This window comes from Paralichthys olivaceus, chromosome 4 (genome assembly GCF_024713975.1).
Source record: "Paralichthys olivaceus isolate ysfri-2021 chromosome 4, ASM2471397v2, whole genome shotgun sequence".
NCBI classification, from domain to species: domain Eukaryota; kingdom Metazoa; phylum Chordata; class Actinopteri; order Pleuronectiformes; family Paralichthyidae; genus Paralichthys; species Paralichthys olivaceus.
Genome location: NC_091096.1, coordinates 7,185,062 through 7,202,401, shown reverse-complemented (window position 1 = coordinate 7,202,401; position 17,340 = coordinate 7,185,062). Strand labels below are relative to the sequence as shown.

The 17,340-nt window shown below is 41.3% G+C and overlaps 3 protein-coding genes across 14 annotated transcripts in view; 2 read left to right on the top strand and 1 right to left on the bottom strand.

Moving 5' to 3' along the window:
- The window catches only part of gpat2 (glycerol-3-phosphate acyltransferase 2, mitochondrial), an 84,525-nt gene extending 80,846 nt beyond the window's left edge, over positions 1-3,679 (top strand). For both annotated transcript variants that reach the window (XM_020099024.2, XM_020099025.2), the window contains exons 21-24: positions 170-290; positions 575-643; positions 993-1,048; positions 3,135-3,679. In XM_020099024.2, the coding sequence (XP_019954583.1) occupies positions 170-290; positions 575-643; positions 993-1,048; positions 3,135-3,251 (363 nt within the window). In that variant the 3' untranslated portion in view covers positions 3,252-3,679. The remainder of the gene's footprint in view (positions 1-169; positions 291-574; positions 644-992; positions 1,049-3,134) is intronic.
- Positions 3,680-4,396: 717 nt separating this feature from the next.
- On the bottom strand, positions 4,397-11,147 carry fahd2a (fumarylacetoacetate hydrolase domain containing 2A). Of its 11 annotated transcripts, none has more exons than XM_020099266.2 (9): positions 10,861-10,987; positions 10,157-10,261; positions 7,985-8,212; positions 7,601-7,817; positions 7,045-7,104; positions 6,784-6,946; positions 6,196-6,304; positions 5,820-5,907; positions 4,397-5,382 (listed from the first exon to the last, which is right to left on the bottom strand). In XM_020099266.2, exons 2-9 carry the CDS (start codon positions 10,249-10,251, stop codon positions 5,320-5,322), a joined length of 1,023 nt encoding a protein of 340 aa, XP_019954825.1. In that variant the 5' UTR covers positions 10,252-10,261; positions 10,861-10,987; the 3' UTR covers positions 4,397-5,319. The 11 variants fall into 11 exon arrangements, with proteins under 11 accessions (XP_019954825.1, XP_069379594.1, XP_019954830.1 ...); XM_069523493.1 differs by lacking the exon at positions 10,861-10,987 and adding an exon at positions 10,608-10,645; XM_020099271.2 differs by lacking the exon at positions 10,157-10,261 and having other exon boundaries at positions 7,985-8,247; positions 10,861-11,147.
- LOC109637107 (putative aminopeptidase W07G4.4) lies at positions 10,927-17,011 on the top strand. The gene is made up of 16 exons (XM_020099264.2): positions 10,927-11,026; positions 11,763-11,804; positions 11,893-11,983; positions 12,343-12,491; positions 12,575-12,683; positions 13,251-13,378; positions 13,464-13,563; positions 13,709-13,784; positions 13,891-13,976; positions 14,389-14,493; positions 14,744-14,819; positions 14,935-15,053; positions 15,435-15,518; positions 15,639-15,696; positions 16,204-16,385; positions 16,495-17,011. The coding sequence occupies exons 1-16, from the start codon at positions 11,016-11,018 to the stop codon at positions 16,627-16,629; spliced, it is 1,551 nt and encodes a 516-aa protein (XP_019954823.2). The 5' UTR covers positions 10,927-11,015; the 3' UTR covers positions 16,630-17,011.
- The last annotated feature ends 329 nt before the right edge of the window (positions 17,012-17,340 follow it).

The following is a 17,340-nucleotide window of genomic DNA, read 5'->3' as shown; positions in this document are numbered from 1 at the left end:
GGTAAATGTCTGAATACATGAACTCAAAGCAGAAATAGATTCCCAGCTTCTGAACCCCTCAAACAGCCGAAGGGTTTCTTTATGACAGAATTGTAATAATAAAGGAAAAAGCTTTACCTTCATCCCCATTTTGCTCATTTTCTGCTTCATCCCTGTTCACTTTTCCTAGATAAGTCAGCCAAGCCTCTGTCCAGAAATGCTCTTCTTCCTCTGCAGTATGCTGGCTGGACATCTGAGGGCGCTGTGTTGGACCACAACAGGACTGGACCTCATAGACTCAACTCTGCCAGGTACAGTGTGTTAACAGGACAGTGTTTCCTCTTTTACTTCTAAACACATAGCAGGTTAAAACGTACTGGTAGAAAAATATTAGAGTCCATGTTCTGTCTTTGAAGTAAACTAATAGCTCAGTATCTGTATCACATGAAGACAAATTATCAAAAGCCATTTAGATTGACCTGTTACGCACTCACCAGCCTTAAATATACAGTATGATAGCATGAATACTCCAAAGAATAATGACTGTGCAGATTGTCAAATAATTGCCTCTATTTTCATGTATTTCCTGCTGTAGAAACAGAGTTTGTGGCTCAGATACACTCTCATCTGTGTGACACAGCAAAGAAGAAGAAACAGCACTATGGTGAACTCATCCTGACACCCCCCCACACACACACAAACATCTATAAAAGCTTGTAAACTTGCCTCGTCCCACTGATTCAGTGTGTTGTCACAAATCAGCAGAGACTGCAGAAGAAACGCCCAGAGATTCCCCCACTCACATCAAAAACTCCTCTTCTTCTTCTCTTTCTTAAAAAACACATAAGACAATCAGAAACCACCCAAATGACACCCTTCAATAATACTCAGTAAAAAAAATTCCATCAGTCCCTCTGGAAATGGCTTTGTTCTGTTATCCCGACCTGGTTTTTCTATATTGGATATCTGTCTGTTCTTTTGATTCATGTGTGCCTTTGTGTTGTATCTCACAGAGAGCTGCTCAGAGGAGGCTGCACACACTGCAGTTAGAACACTAATAGACCTGGGGGTGAGTGACAGCCTCTACATGAATATGTGTGTGAGTGTCTCAATATGTTTGTCTGTATAGAATTAGTGCGTATCGACTCAGGACTGAAAGTTAAGGTAAATTCCAACTCCTAAAAAGTTGAGCTCAAACAATTATCTGTTCCCAGATGAATGTGAATAAAACCCAAACCCCCAAAATGACAAACGATCTGTCAATTGCTGTTGAAATGTTTCAACATATTCTTAACGTCAGCAGAAATACAACCTGATTTTAATGCAACACTCAGCCTGACTTGATCCATATCCAATCATATTTGTGGCAGAATTGTCAATCTGAACTGGAGTCACTGGGCCAAGGACACAAGTAATTTAAAACCAGAAATTGGAAGAGTACCACAGACAAGTCATGGTGTCTTAACTGTGGCAGCTTGATCTACATGTTGATATTCATGTCTTACAAACAGAACACAGGTATCTTTTGAACCATAGACTGTACATAAAGATCAACAACGCATCTCCAGTTTTTCTCACTACCAAGAAATGAAGGTGGAATATCCAAGATATGAATGCTGCCATCCTGCATACTTGGAGCGAGAGTCTGCGCAGTAGTGATCAGGGGATACACACGCTTGACCAATCAGGAGTCAGTCTCAGCTGTTAATCAAGACTTTTCACCTTGTTTTTGGTCCATGACCCATCCATTAACATGGATGAGGCAGGATTTCTGATTTATACTGCAGCCAAACACTGAGTGGCAATTATCCTTATCTATTTTACTTCCCACAATGACTTATGTTTTGGGGGAACTAGATTTAAAAACATTTCAAATATAAAACATGTATTGTCTGTTATGGACATTTAGCAAATGTAGTTACTGTGTGGGTTAGGCTTAGCTAAGTTCTCTGAATAAAAACGTAAATGGGTTCAGCGATGTACTTTTGTACATTTTTTATTTGCATGTATTTATGCTACTTTACATTTTAACATCACTACATTTCCGGATCAAATATTTTGCTTTTTACTTCAATTCAGACAAGTGACAAATTTATCTGCCCCATTAGAACTTTTACTTTTTAACAACTTAAGAGTATTTTGCAGAAAATGCATGTGTACCCAAGTATTGCAGGATTTGTACTTGTCATACAGAATTTTCACTGTGAGATTTTGCTAATTTTAGACAGAGGACAGATTTTTGGCTGGCGTTATACAAGTATGGTTACATAAATATTTCCCGCTCTTGTGAGGTGACCTGAACACTCCACTGAGGATTTAACAGAAACTCTGACGAGGCCAGATAATGCCTTTGTGTTTAAGTCTTTGAAAATTGTTTCTCATACAGTGAATGATGGGAGGCACCAAATGGTTCATTTTGCAGATATATGTGCATCTGTTATCTCCGTCTGCACCAACCCTGCAAACACCAAGGACTCATGAAAAGGACAAGGGCGACCTCGCCGATTGGCACCAAATTAAAAAGCAGTGAAAAAGAGAAATCTCACTTATTGAGAAGAAGAAATTGAGAAGTTTGCTCATAAATCTTAATTTTTTAGTCATAAATATATAAATCTGTGTTTCTGCACAAAAGCATTTTGCCACTCAGCCTTTTAACAGTGTCTGCACCCATAAGTCTCTATCAGTCTGCAGGTTGGGAATCGCTGTCTTTAAAAAAAGAGCAACATTGACCCATATATCTGCAAAGATCACATGAGGTAGTCATTAACTTTCTTATTAAGGTTATCAGACAGAAATGGCTGTTATCTCGTTAGTCTTTAGGATTCAACAGATGATTTACAATTCTGATCACAATGGCAAATCAAAAAGGGAAATTTGTTTCTGATGATGCAATTTTAAAATAAAGTCTGAATTAAGTGGTTCAGTATTATTTATGTAATATCTTTATCGCTCTTTTTCTTTTTTGACATGTTCTTGTTTGGAAAGATCTTTTTATATCTTTTATTACCTCTGTGTTTTTTATTTGGCCTTGTACAAAAGGTACATCGCTAAAGATAAGGACAGCTGCGCACTCACACTGTCCAAACAAAGATTAGTGAATAAAAAGCCAAATGTGTGCGAGTGGCCTCATCGTGTTGTGTTTGTGTTCACTTCAGGTCCTTTCGGAGGAGCGTCAGAAGGAGGGCGTCTTCCTGGGCGTCAGTCCCTTGTTCCAGTTGTCAGAAAACAGGCAGAGACTGCACCGCTTCATCACACAGTACCTCTACAATTAATGTCTTTAACCGAGCAGTCGGACTCGAGGCCTCGACACAACTCTTTGTTGTCGAGTCTGACCTCATCCTGTGTTAGTATCAGAGAAACTTATGTTCAGTGTTACAAGAGAGAAGATCCGTGCTGAGCCGGGACGCCCGAGCCTTTAGGTTAATTGCATTTTGTGTTATCGGTGATGAGACATTGATTTTCAGTTTATCTTTAGTAAAAGCATTAGCATAAAGCCACAGGAGACGGGGATTATGAAGTCCCTGTAATCAGATGTGAGGACTCGGTGCATGATGATGATGCTCAGTGCAGCTTGTGTTTCATGTTTACGTTGTAATTAAGGCTGCTGTGTTTGTTACATGTGGAAAATGTTTTAGTTCTGATTTTTTTCCTAGTGTTTGACAGATTGATCCGGTAAAATAAATCCGTATTTCATCATAAACACTTGAATTTCTTGTACTTAAGGTGAAGTACTTCAGAGCAAAAGATTTAATTCCCCTGCCTTGAGATTGCATTTCTTCCATGCAGCTCTTCACTCTGATGAGCTGCCTGAGAGTCGGTCCTCTCCTGCATGTAGATCTCTCTGTGCTGACTCAAACCTCTGGAGTGGGTCTATTCCACGTACACCTTTGGACTCCAAGACAGATACAAATCGATAATTCTCTTTGAAATGGACAGAGCTTCTTCTGGCAGGTGTTAATGGTTTTGAATTCACGGCCAACTGTTTGTACAGTGAAGAATCTCAGTGGCTGTGACACAGAGCACAGAGACTGAAACTCTACTGCCACCCAGTGTTGAATCTTGTATTTACATTTAATGTCTCGATTCGTTTATCTATACATGTATATATACATTCAGGTTAGTTTGTTATTGTACCAACAAAAGCAGTTTAATACAGTACATCCTCCAGTTATTGTTTTGTGGTGCTGTTGAACTACTTCTGTATTATATTGAAATGTGTTTCTGATATTTTGTTCTGTTTATATCAGTGATGGTGGAAAAAGTTTAGTCTCCTCATTATGAAGCAGTATTTAAACAGCACCACAAATTAGACCCTTTAAAATGACCATACAGTGAAATCGACACCTCTGAATGGCTTGAATGAAAGTCTTTTTTTAAATTGAAAGTAATTAAATTTTTTCATGATACAAACAAAATCTTCAAAATCAACAACTTTTTATTTATTTTTTAAGATTAAATACATTCATTTTGTTTTCACATAGGAAGAATCCGTAGTCTGAGTTGTGGAGGTACGCAGCCTTAAGGAGGGTAGTTCATCGTGGTGGTTGGTTTGATGCCGAGCTCGTGTCCATGTGTTGGCGTGTCCTTCAGCAAGACACCGAACCCAGAACTCTGCTGCTCTGGACAAATACTTTTCCAAATGATTGTGATGTAAACCCTCATTTTGAATATAATAATTCCTGACATCATTAAGACACTCAGTGGTCAAACACTATTACCAGGTTCAACCAGGGGTCTGTTCAGTCGTTACTAAAGTAAAGCTCATCTGTCAGTGAAAGATTCAACTGAAGACAGCAGGTACATTAGTCAAAGCCCAGTTAGAAGTAATTGTATAGAATTTCCTCTCAGGCGTCTCCACTGTCACGAGAAAGCTTCCTACATTATGAGGAAAATATTTATGATTCCTAAAAGATCGTAGAAAGGTTTTATGTGATTTATCATACTATCAAAGATAATTAGAAATATATTCTATTTTCCATGTATAGGAATGCGTTGAGAGGCTCACTGTTTCTGCTGTGAAGCACGAGTGGGTGGCTTCTAACAGGGTAATTTTACAGCTGCTGATGACTGTCACTATGAGTCATGATGGGGTTTGGCTGCAAACACCATATTGAGTCACGTAATTACACTGTTTCTAGAAAAGATGTTTCCTTCCTCACAGTTAGTGTCGCATCAGAAATACACACAATTTACACATATTCGTAGAATCAAGCTGAGAAAGTTTACCACTAGAAATAGTCGTTCATTGTGAAAAGCTCACGATCAGAAGTTTATTCGGTTTATTTAACAGCTGTCCTTTCCTCACGTGCTGCTGGTGTTTTCAGCGGCCTGTCTCAGGGTTTAGACGACCTTGTTGATTATAGAGCCCAGCTGGTCAATCTGACACTCCACCACGTCTCCTCTCTGAAAGAGAAAAACTGTTAAAAACTTCAAATACACATTTTTGCTAATGTCTTCTAAAATACTGCTACAAACAACACACAGTGCCTTTATCTCTGCAGCAGTAACAGTCATTGAGAAGTAAAGTTGAGCTACAGACACAAGGCCACCAGCAAACCAGTTCACCATAATTTCATCAGTTTCACTTAGACTGGACAATAAGGCCAAAAATAATGTCATGGATACTGATAATTATTATGATTAATGTCTCGTTATCATTTGTTTTAAATGTAAAGACTGATTTTTGCTCCTGGTTTTCAACTCGTCTTTAGGAGCAGAGAATGACAAACACTTGATTTGCATTAATATATATTGACCTTTTGTTATATTGTTACTGATATAAGTGAAATTGTGATTATTATTGACATTGTTTATATGGTTTCCAACATAAGGTCAGTCACCTTGAGAAAGACAGGTGGATTTCTGAAAACGCCCACGCCTGGAGGAGTGCCCGTCAGAAACACATCTCCTGGAGTTAATGTCACAAACCTGATGCAGGAAAAGAAAACGGAGATTCAGATTAAAAATTACATTTGTAGTGTTTGTTAGCAACTGGGGAATTATTTCTGAAGAACATACAGTGTCATTCTTAAGATCATTAAGATCAAATAAACAGTAACTTCATCAAGTGACCCTAGCGCTTATGAAAATCCTGTGAAACGGACTAAAGGCTGACGCTTTCACTTTAACGGAATCTCTGCTCAAGTTACAGTGGCAGAAAGTTCTGTATTTGTTTTGTTAGTTTTTACTCAAAACATGTGCAGAGTGTGGACTCACTGTGAGACCCAGGCGACCAGCTGTGCCGTCTTAAAGATCATCTGGTCCGTGTTGCTGCTCTGGACTGTGTCTCCGTTAACCAGGCAGCGGACGGCCAGGCTGTGAGGATCTGGAGGAGAATATCACATTTATTCCCAAATGTAATAAATAAAATCTACATTCATGGGTTTAACGTGGCTCCTAACGCCACCTAGTGTTTCAAACCATCAGACCTAAGTGAATCTCTCCTTTCAGACTGAGACCATCTGTTCATGATGAGGTGTTCCTTCCAGTTTTCTTAATTTTACACATAAAGCACAGTGTTCGGAAATTGACACGTTAATGTTGTTTCTTAGAAACTCGCAAATTATGAATGAAACAGTCTGCAGTAATTAAAGTGATGGTTAGAAATATGATAACCCACGTGTTTAACCCAAGAAATCCATTCTGACTGATATTCACTGTCGTCGCACAGCAGTAGCTGCCCTGCTGCTCCAGTCACTGCTTGACTGAGTGAGGCTGCTGAGATCAAAATCACAGATAACTGATTCATCCCTCTTCCATTTCCTCTTCTCTCGCTCTCCCTGCTGTGGTCTGTCGCTCCCTCACCTTTTACAGCATCAGTGGTTACCAAGGCCGGGCCGAGAGGACAGAAGCTGTCGAATGTTTTTCCCAGCAGCCACTGCTTCCCGTTGCGCTTCATCTGCCAGTCACGTGCGCTGACGTCATTGGCCACAGTGAAGCCGGCCACATAGGAGAGAGCGTCTTCCTCCTGAACAACAAGAGGAGCGGAAATGGAGTCTGCATATAGCTCTGATAGATGTTCCACCGGGGCATCAAAGCTTCGTGGACGTCAGAGGTGATGCTCACCTTGATGTGTTTTCCTCTGCGTCCAATCACAAAGGCCAGCTCCACCTCCCAGTCCACCTCCTTCAACCACACAAAAGACCAAGATGAAGCAAATACAGCATCAAAACAAAATTCATCCAAACTACACATTCAGTACACGCAGGATTTTAGTTTGAAGTTTGCTCACAAAAAAAAAGTAAAATGCACAAAATGTGCTTGATGTTTGGGCGTGCTGTTGCACAACATTTTCCCTGAATGAAATGTTGAAAGGAAATTCAAGGTGCTGCTCACAGCTGCAGAACTACTGTTGAGACAGAGTGATAAACTTTTTGTCATTATTTAATTTACATCCAAGACACGCAAACCCAAGTCCCAAGGCTCATTTTCTTCTGCAGTATGTGAGATAAAACTTAAAATGACTGTTATCACCCCATGAAAACACCTGACACAGTTTAAAAACATCTACAAACGCATTTGTTCGCTTCCTTGATCTTATTCACTTATTTTTCTTGTTTTATATATTCTGTTCATTTCCCCAGACACTAATTTTTGAACAGTTACTTCCCTTCGCTCTCACCTGGCTCTCGGAGGGCAGTGTAATGTCATCGTACGGCCCTGTGATGGCGCTAGGGAACTTGCTGAAGATGATGGGTTCTTTGGGGACCGGGGCGTTCTGCTCCAGGCAGTGGTCGAGGTAATTCATACCGACACACACCACCTTCTCTGGGGCCAACACGGGAGAGAGCAGACGGATGCCTGATCGCTCCACCACACACTGACCAGATGCCAAAGCTCTGAGGGGGAAGAAGATGGGTCAGAGGGAGGATGTTGATCTGGGACAGAAGATAAAAACGATAATAACGAGCTAAAATTCCATTAATTGGAGTTTATAAAATCCTTTATTATTGCTTTATTAACATGGTTCTACTAATATGACTGAATGTGGTTGTGTATTTCACACCTCTGTGCACACTCCAGACCCTTGTCTCCCAGCTCCAGCAGCTCCTTCACTGTCGAGGGCATGGAGGGGTCAAACGCCTTCAGATCCACCACACCGAGCCCCTCACCCTGCTCCACTCCCACTCTAATGCCTCCCTCCCCATGGCGATGAAACTGCACCAGGCGCATGGCCGCACCTCTCAAGCCTCGCCTCTGTACGTGGCTCGTTTGTCTTTGAGAGAGGAAACTTCTGGAGATGCAAAGGGAGTAAAGAGGAAGTCTCATCTGCTGAGAAAAATAGAAATGAAAGTGTCGAGGCAAACAAATGGATTACGAAAGACAAGCAGAGATCTGAGTTGCTCGTTTTCTCCCCAGTATCAACTAAGGAGTCTGTCAGATGTCATTCAATAATGGACAGACAGAAACTGAAACATTACATATTTTATCCAAAAAGTGTATAACAAGAAAAAAGCAGCATTTCATTAGCTGGAGCCAGAAATTGTTTTATTTCCTTGATAGATTGGAGGTCGATTATCAATAAGAGATTCAGCAACTCCAGTTTTGTTTAACTGTATTAACTTATAATGTCTGCATTTGTCCTGCAGGGGGAAAAAAAGATCATAATGTATGAACTTTCTGTTTCACAAACCGGTGTGTTGAGAGGAAGCTGCCAAAATAAGCAAAGTCTCCATTGTGTCAGCAAGTCTGGGACACAATGTACAATCACCAGTGTGTGACCACGGCCCTGATACATGAACACAGGTGCAACAACTCTGCAAAAATGACTCCAATCTGAGATATAACGTGTTTTCAGGTTGTCCGTCCCTCCCGTTCTCGTGAATGTGATAAATTCTTGAGGGAGTTTTGGTACAAATATTAACTTGGACTCACGAGATAACTGATTCGATTTGTGGGGTAAAAGGTCAAAGTAGCGATGGCCTCAAAAACATGTTTTTGTCCTCTGCACCTACTTTAGAGAGTTTCTTAAACTTTTGATCAGTTGTCTCTTGGACTCAAAGATAAAGTGATTTGATTTGATTTGATTGAAGGATAATATGGATCTGTGGCCTGCTACTGAAAAACCCTGACGGCTGATCACAGAAGCAGATCCTGTCCTGACACCGCTCTCTACCCTCCCTCCCTCCATGTCTCTTGCACAGAGCAGCAGACATTTCTACTCTGCATCCATGAGACAGAGACAGAACATAATGGATTCATGTTTTTTGCGATGTCCCGCCGCTGAATAATTATAACCAGTGCTGCCTCGGGATCAGACGCACATTAAAGATCAGAGTTTGTCCTTTTAAACTTTAGGTGCAGCACACAAGTGTAAACTGAATGAATGTGAACTCAGTGTGGAGAGCACTGGCCACAGCAGTTTACAGCTCATTAACCTAGAGACAAAAACAATTATAGTTAACTTGGGTCTTGCTAGCAAACAGACAGAGGGTAAAACAAACACCATCGAATGTGTAGTTTTGAAGTTTTTCTTGAGCAGTACAGGAGAATGTTTTCACCTGTAGTGTCCTGTCTTAAACTGCATAATTGTGATTGTAGGCTCCTCATTGAATAACTATTAATTATATTACTGTTGAGTATTTAACAATTGTGTGAGGGTACTAAAATAAATTAAGTGAGATGTGATACTATATTTACTTTTACTCATACAAGATGTCTGTGCACGTCCCTGGTCCTGAGTCATCTGGTAACAGGAGGACAGCACAAAACACATTCTATCTCAGATTACAGTGATTTTTTCAGAGTGGTTGTTTCTGCATGTACTAATATTTACTACCATGTATCAGGGTTTTATAAGTTTCTAAGTTGTGTGAACACATCTGCTCACTGGCCTGTAGGACAGAAGTGACGTGTGTTCATTTACATACGGAGCAGGGGAGGTGAGACCTGATCACGTGGTCCCAGGAGACACATTCAGGTGAGATCAGATTCATTAGACTCTGTGGACACCAGGACCTTGAACCTATCACAGGTCTGATCACTTAGAGTCACTCTCTGGTCCTGAGGAGTCTCAACAAACACGTCATCATCTGATTGATCACTTAACTTCCTGCTGAACTCACACGTCACTCTTTCCTTCTGCTGTACAACACATGGGATGAACGCTTCTGTCGAATGAGTAAAAATAAATGAACTTTCAGTTTCTTGCTCTGTGGACTCGGTGTGATTTACTCACCGCTCCGCTCCTGCACAGACAACACCACCTTCTACTGCTTCCGGTTTGTGTTTGTAGTCCACGAGGTCCGACCAATCAGAGACGAGACGAATCATACAAACGTCACTAATAAAAAAGCGTTTTAATGATTTTTTTAATGTTTTGTTTAAAAATATATAATTTGCTGTTTCCGGCTTGATGCTGGTTTTTAGTTTTGTTTTCAGTTTAAGAAACTACAACTCCCAAACTCTTTGTTGAAGGCGCCTTCAAATGCAATGGGAATCTAGCAAACTTGATTACCCAACTCTTTGTGACTGTTTCAAACCAGTTACACAATTTAGTACCTGAAAAATAATTTAGCCACACATGGTGGGTTGAAAACCAACAGTTGTGCTTCTCACATTTACACTCATATTTTCTTCTCTTGAACAATGAGAATAACTTGATATTTTTGACTCAAACAAATCCTCACCTTACATTGTATTTTACTTTCATTTGCACGATCTTTCATTTTACTGAGTCGTGCAGTGAAGAGTGCTTGTTAAATTTAGTGGTTTAGAGCTAAAAATAAACCAAACAAACAGGGAATTGAACCAAATTTAAAATACAAATACCTCAAAACTATACCCAACGAAATCTCTTGCATAAATGTACTCAGTTACTCTAAACCCCCTCCTCACTTGATGTTATTATACACAACAAAGACCCTGAAATCTGAATCTTACGCTGTGGATGTTTGTAATCACGAGCCAGGAGGAGGCCGTGAAGGCAGCACGAGTGGAACAGAACGTGTCATGTGATCAACCGGAGCACGATCCTCGGTCACCGGCTGTAATCCGCCTCTTTCCCCTGAAGACACCGGAGGAGAAGGAGAAACACGATGTGCACCCGGTGAGTAGAACCCGTGTCTGTGTTTTCACACTCAGCTTTTTCAACCTGCAGCTTCACGCATGAGTGAAATAACATCAGCAGCGGAGGAGACTCACACGGTTCCTCTTTGTAATGCAGCTGTGTTTCATTTGTGTATTGATGTAATTTACCTGTGATTGTGCTTCGTGTGTTTATTCAAATGATCTCATTCATCACACGACTCATCTCAATGACCTTTAACCTTTGTTTCACGCACATCTCACTTTTATTCTGCATTGTATTTTACACGATATGTGCTTGTGTGCAGTTCTTTGTTGTCTGCAGCACAATGAACTGTTCTGCAGCTGCTGTAGCACTTTGACTCCAGGGAAATGTCTCCACTGGGACAATAAAGTAGATCTGATGTGATATTGCAACAGAGGTGGATTAAGTTTCTGGTAGAAGTTCCCTTACTGTAATTTTCCTTTTGCTGACATGTGATGTCAGAATTATTTGCTGCGTGTTAGAAAACCTGTCTAAAAACTATTTTGCAATTATCGGTACAAAGTCTTGACTGATCCTGTGAGAACAGAAATTAACCTTTTGCCCTGGGTTTTTTTTTACTGCTCACATTGAAGCAGATCTCAAAGGTCTTGCAGGTTTCAGCATGAACTTCTGGTCTAATTGCATTGTTCTGTCTGAGATAGCTTATCTGTGTAGATCAATGCTGGCGTTGCATGTGAGAAAATAACTTAAGTTGTTTTGTCTCCCTGTCCAGCGTCCAGCCTGTGGAATGGACGACCGACCTGAAAAACCAGAAGTAAGAATGTGTTTCGTCTTTGGCTGCGAGAGCTCTAATGCATCCTAACGTGCAGTTGTGTTAGATGACGGTGTTCCCTTTTTTCTAGTTTTGACGGCATCGTCTTGGTGACGCAGAGCCATGAAACTTTGCCCTCGGAGCTGGAGTGCCTGAAGGCTCCTCTGCAGGACTACAGCTCTGTAAGTGTCTCTGCTTCCACCTCCTGCAGCCCAGCAACACCAAAAAACTTCACAACTAAATTATCTTTTCTTTTACACTCTGACTAACTTGACACACACTCCATATCATACACAGATCACTGCTTGTAATGGCACTACAAAGAATAATATATTAATAACATTTGTTTGAGTAATTTCACCTGTCCAGTCCTCAGTTGTAAAGGTTGGGGAACACTAAATTAAAGGATTCGACTGTAAAAAAAGATGGAGACGTTTTTTTTCTCTCAGCACTGCTTTGCTTCCAGTTCTCAGAAGTAGTAGTAATAGAGTTTCTTTTCTGGCGATGCTATTTTGCTTTACGGTGGTTATTATGTTTCCAGGTGGATGGCGGTCTGGGGGAGGAGGTGGTGATCCTCAAGGTCCCTGGACTGCCTGGTAACCGGCTGGTGTTTGCCAGCACTGGCCCGGTAAACCGTGACTACGATGATGTCAGGCGCTTCAGTGATGCAGCGGTCAACGGCATCAAACGGTCAGTTGATGGTCGCTGAATAAGAGAACTGGGATTAAACTCCAGGTTTCTTGACTGTTTGTCTCATCTGTGTTTCCTTCCAGGGCCTTGAAAGCGGGCATGCAGCGCCCCCTGCTGGTTTGCCCACCACACAGGGACTATAAGAACAGCACCTTGGTGGCTGCACTCGGGGCCCTTCATGGTCTGTACAAGGTGAGAAAAACCTGCTGACCCAGTTTACATAAAGATTCTGTTCACACTTGGTACTTTACGGTCCTTGATGATGCGGTTACAAGGGACACTAAGGGGAATTGCACTGATGTACGTTTTGTTTTCCTTGTCACGAGAAGTACTGCTGAGTCAGTACACTGTAAAACAGTTGTGTAATGTCCTCTGTGTTCTGGAGTTTGAACAATTAGGGCATTGATTAGTTTATAAATATCTCAGCCTCTGTTCCTTCATCTTTGACCTTTTCAAAAACTGTTTTGAGTCCATTACATAAATAGTTTTTATCTCAGCTTTGTAAATTCACTGCAGTCGTTTTAGGAGACGTTGGACAACATGTGTTGTTCGAATGGAATTTATTTAAGACGACGCTGAAGCCAAACACAACCAGCTGGGTCAGAAGAGATTTGTAGCATGTTTTATAAAGTTTAATTTTTTATAAAGTTAAATCTGATCATAGGCATGAATTATTGTAAAGCTCAACACAATCTGCATGTGTGAAAACATAAAAACAAATGTTTGCATCTTTTTCTGTTCGGTCTTCTCCAAAAACAGCCTCTTGAAGTGAGGGAGGGGAATTTGAAATCCTCGGACCACAAGGTGTGTGTCCTGGGGCTGTGGGTTTCAGAGGAGAGTGAGGGACCGAGGCTGGTGCAGCTAGCAGATGCCCTGGAGAGTGGGAGGTGAGTCACATACTTCATTTCATTTCCTGCTGAGATTTTATCGCACACTGCTCGCTCACCAGCCGGCCTGGTTTCCACCCCTCAGGTTGGCATGTCGTGACATCGGTGGCTCCGACCCCGAGCGTATGGCCGCCCCTCGTGTGGCTGATTACGTCCAGGAGCTCTTCAAAGACAGTCGTGTGAAAGTAGGTTTTTTTTTTTTAACATTTGTCCTCCCGGGCTTAGGGAAAATGTTTAGAAATAGTTCCTGTCTCCATCCATTACAGTTTGTTTCTTCAGTGGAACTTAAATGCACTGTTTAAAGCGTGTGATGTGTTTATTCACCTTCAGGTGGAAGTGGTGAGCGACCTGAAGGTTCTGGAGAAAGAGTATCCCTGTCTGGCTGCCGTCAACCGCTGTGCCAGCAGTACGAGAGCATATTCTGTCTCTGTCACATATGAACGTGGCTCTGGACGCTGATTTCCAGGACCGTTAAAGTTTGCATACTTGTTCATAGCATCCTCCTCTTACAGGTGTTCCCCGTCACCAGGCCAGAGTGATCAAGCTGCAGTACTGTGGAGAGGGACCAATCAAGAAGACTCTCATGTTGGTGGGAAAGGTGAGAGCCAAGTGTCAGACAAACATTAACTGAACGCTCGACCCTGAAATAAAGAAATGACAAGTTATAAACTCACAGAAGTTTTTAAAACATCGGAACAAAACCAGGATCTGACGGCTCCAAAAGATCCATTAAACGTTCAAACATCACCAGATACTCAGTCTCACAGATCAAGTGAAAATGTTTGGTGATTGATTGAAGTTGAATTAATCTTAGTGAGTAAACGATGACTGAATATGAAACAGAAACCAAATCATTTTCATATTTGAGTCACCAAAGTCGACCTGAATTGCAGTTGAACAGATCGAACAGATGCACACACATAACTATAAAATATGAATTGATCAGTTAATCAACAGAAAATTGGTCAATTTTATTCTTCAACCATTGTTTTGTTATTCATCGTTTCCAGGGAATCACCTACGACACTGGAGGAGCTGACATCAAGGCCGGTGGATTCATGGCTGGGATGCACAGAGACAAGTGTGGAGCTGCTGCTGTTGCCGGCTTCTTCCAGGTTAATGACCTCAATAACAAACCCTCGGGGAGCTTTCACTGAGCGGATTAAAAAACTCAGCTGTGACTCAGTCAGGAATCAACGCCCAGTGGCTCAGACCTGAGTCATGTTGACCAAAGAACAACATTTCCTCAATGTTTGGGAAACGTTACGTGATGTTTAGTAGCTGATGTGTGGTGTTATGTTTATAGATTATATATGAGTTAAATCTTTTATTCATTTCTTCACGTCACTCTGTCTTTCTCTCTAGATTTTAGCGAAGCTGAATCCTCAACATCTGAAGGTGGTCGGCTCGATGGCCATGGTGAGGAACAGTGTGGGTTCAGGTCAGTTTAAGCAGCTCATTGCTCGTGTTCCTGGTTTGACGTCGCTCAGTGAGATCTGTGTTGTAGCTCTTTCTCCCTCTGGTGACTGTGTGTGCGTGTGTGTGTCTTTCCTCAGACTGCTATGTGGCCGATGAACTGGTGGTTTCCCGCGCGGGTCGTAGAGTGAGAGTTGGAAACACGGACGCTGAGGGACGTATGGTGATGGTCGACCTTCTCTGTGAGATGAAGGAGAAGGTCAGAACATCTCAGTATATTTACTTCTCAACTAGTTCCTACATTCAATGCTATTTACTGGACCTGTAGCCTTCGTCTTTTAAAGAAATATATTTTTATGACAAACGATCACAACAATATCCAGTGACCACGTAAACTACACGTCTAACTGTACACACACAAATATGATAAATAATACTTCAAAATAGTTTATTTTGATTAAATATCCGCTTGACATCTTCAACACTTTCAGTCAAACTTTGATTCATCCTGAAAATCCCCTTCTCCATATTTCTATTAGTTCAAGTCATCAGATCCACTGAACTCATGTTATAAGCAAAGATCATTTCAGACCGGTGACCAAGATCTGAATCCTTTTTATCATGTGCTCTGTTTCTGCAGGCGGTACGCGAGACTTCTCCTCAGCTCTTCACTATCGCCACTCTGACGGGTCACGCCATCAGAGCCATGGGGCCCAACTACTCTGTGAGTTGTGGTCAAACGTGGACAACACTGTGATTTACACAGATAAGTTGATATTTAAACATGAATCATTTAAATGTAGGAAACATGCGTTGAGATTAATTTAGAATGTTCTCATTGTAGATCATCATGGATAACGGACCGGCGCATCGCAGTGGGAATGCTGCTCAGTGGCAGAAAGGTGAGTGGGAAAGTTCACATTTAAGTTTCTTTTAAATCAAAGTCCAGACACGAGACTTTTCCAGAGCTTTCAACCACATCTGATGTTCATAATCACTTTATTTTTTAAATCCAGATGGGTCAACAGAGGAAAATTAGCAGATACAGCTAACTCGCTTTTTACAGCATTTTGTCTGTTGATCATTGAGCAGCGTCGCTGTAAAATTTAATTAAATAGGGCAAATAAATAAATCAGTCAAATGCTTAGTGGCAAACAGTGTTAACCATTAACTGCTAAAAAAAAGTATAAACTGAGCAGTGGTGGCAGAAGGTAGGTTTAGTTTTGGGGCTTTAGTCAAAATCATGTTCTTGGATTTAACTCCTCTTTACACATGCAGTACCACGGTTGTCCAGCAGATTTTGCAACTGTGTCTGTATCAACTGCTTTACTGAATCACCTGCAGCACAGTTAGCCTCATAGACTCATATTTCATAAAACAACACCTGGCCTTTCTTCTGTCTTCCTCAGCTGGAGAGTTGTTGGGCGACGTGTTCGAGGTGTCCAGCATCAGACGAGAGGACTACGACTTCCACAAGGGCAAGTCTGAATATGAGGATATCCTGCAATGCAACAACCTGCCATCCTCCGCTACACCTCGAGGACATCAGACCCCTGCAGCTTTCCTCATCATGGCCTCCGGGCTCGACAAGGTGCTCACACTTTTTTTACTATTTATATTTTTTTACTTATAAATGTAACATGGAAGAGGAACCATGATACGGTTCTGTCATTCCTTTCAATCCTGACTGTTCTCCACAGTTCGGTGTGGACTCGGACACTCCTCTGCCCTACTCCCACGTTGACATCGCTGGATCCAGCGGTCCTTTCCCCGGTGTCCCGACAGGAGCCCCCATCGTCGCCATGGCAACCAACTACATCCTGTCTGATCTCTAAACTTATAACCCAAGAATAAGAAAGACTTCGGTCTCTGCGCTCACTCCTAACACAAATCTGTAACAGTTCAAATACAAACAAACAAGTGACATGTAAAATGTGCAGTATTTCATGGCTAATACCGCAGATAGTTTTTCTGTACGAGTGTCCTCTGTTTTCTAAGATCATGTGACATTTGTCTGCAACACGTGTAAAATGACCTTGTTCTAAAGTGGCCTGAATCCATATACTGTATACTCAGGGGTTAAATGGCAGTGTGACAATATCATCCTTTTTTATCTGTATGTGTGCGACAAACCTTGAACATGGTTGTGTGATGAATGACGCTTTGTGCCAGTCTGACATAGAACTACTTCCTGACCAATAAAACCAATCAGAGCTCCTTGTTTTCTGTCCATACAATTTATTTTTACACAGGTTTTTATGTTTATTTAGTTATTACAGGTGATCACAGCAGTTCCACTTGACAGAGGAGCAGAAGAGCGGCCATGGTAACAGCTTGTTAAAGACTTTGAGTACATGAAACCATCTAAGTACACACATTAGTTTATACTTAAACTCCACTGCATTTGAAAATATTCTACTTTTCAATCCAATCTGTTTGTGTGACTTGCTTTAATTACTTCAGGTTATTTTAAACATCATTTTTTTAATTATGTTGCATTTGTATACAAATTCTATGAAGTAAGAAATACCTGGACCTTGACCTGG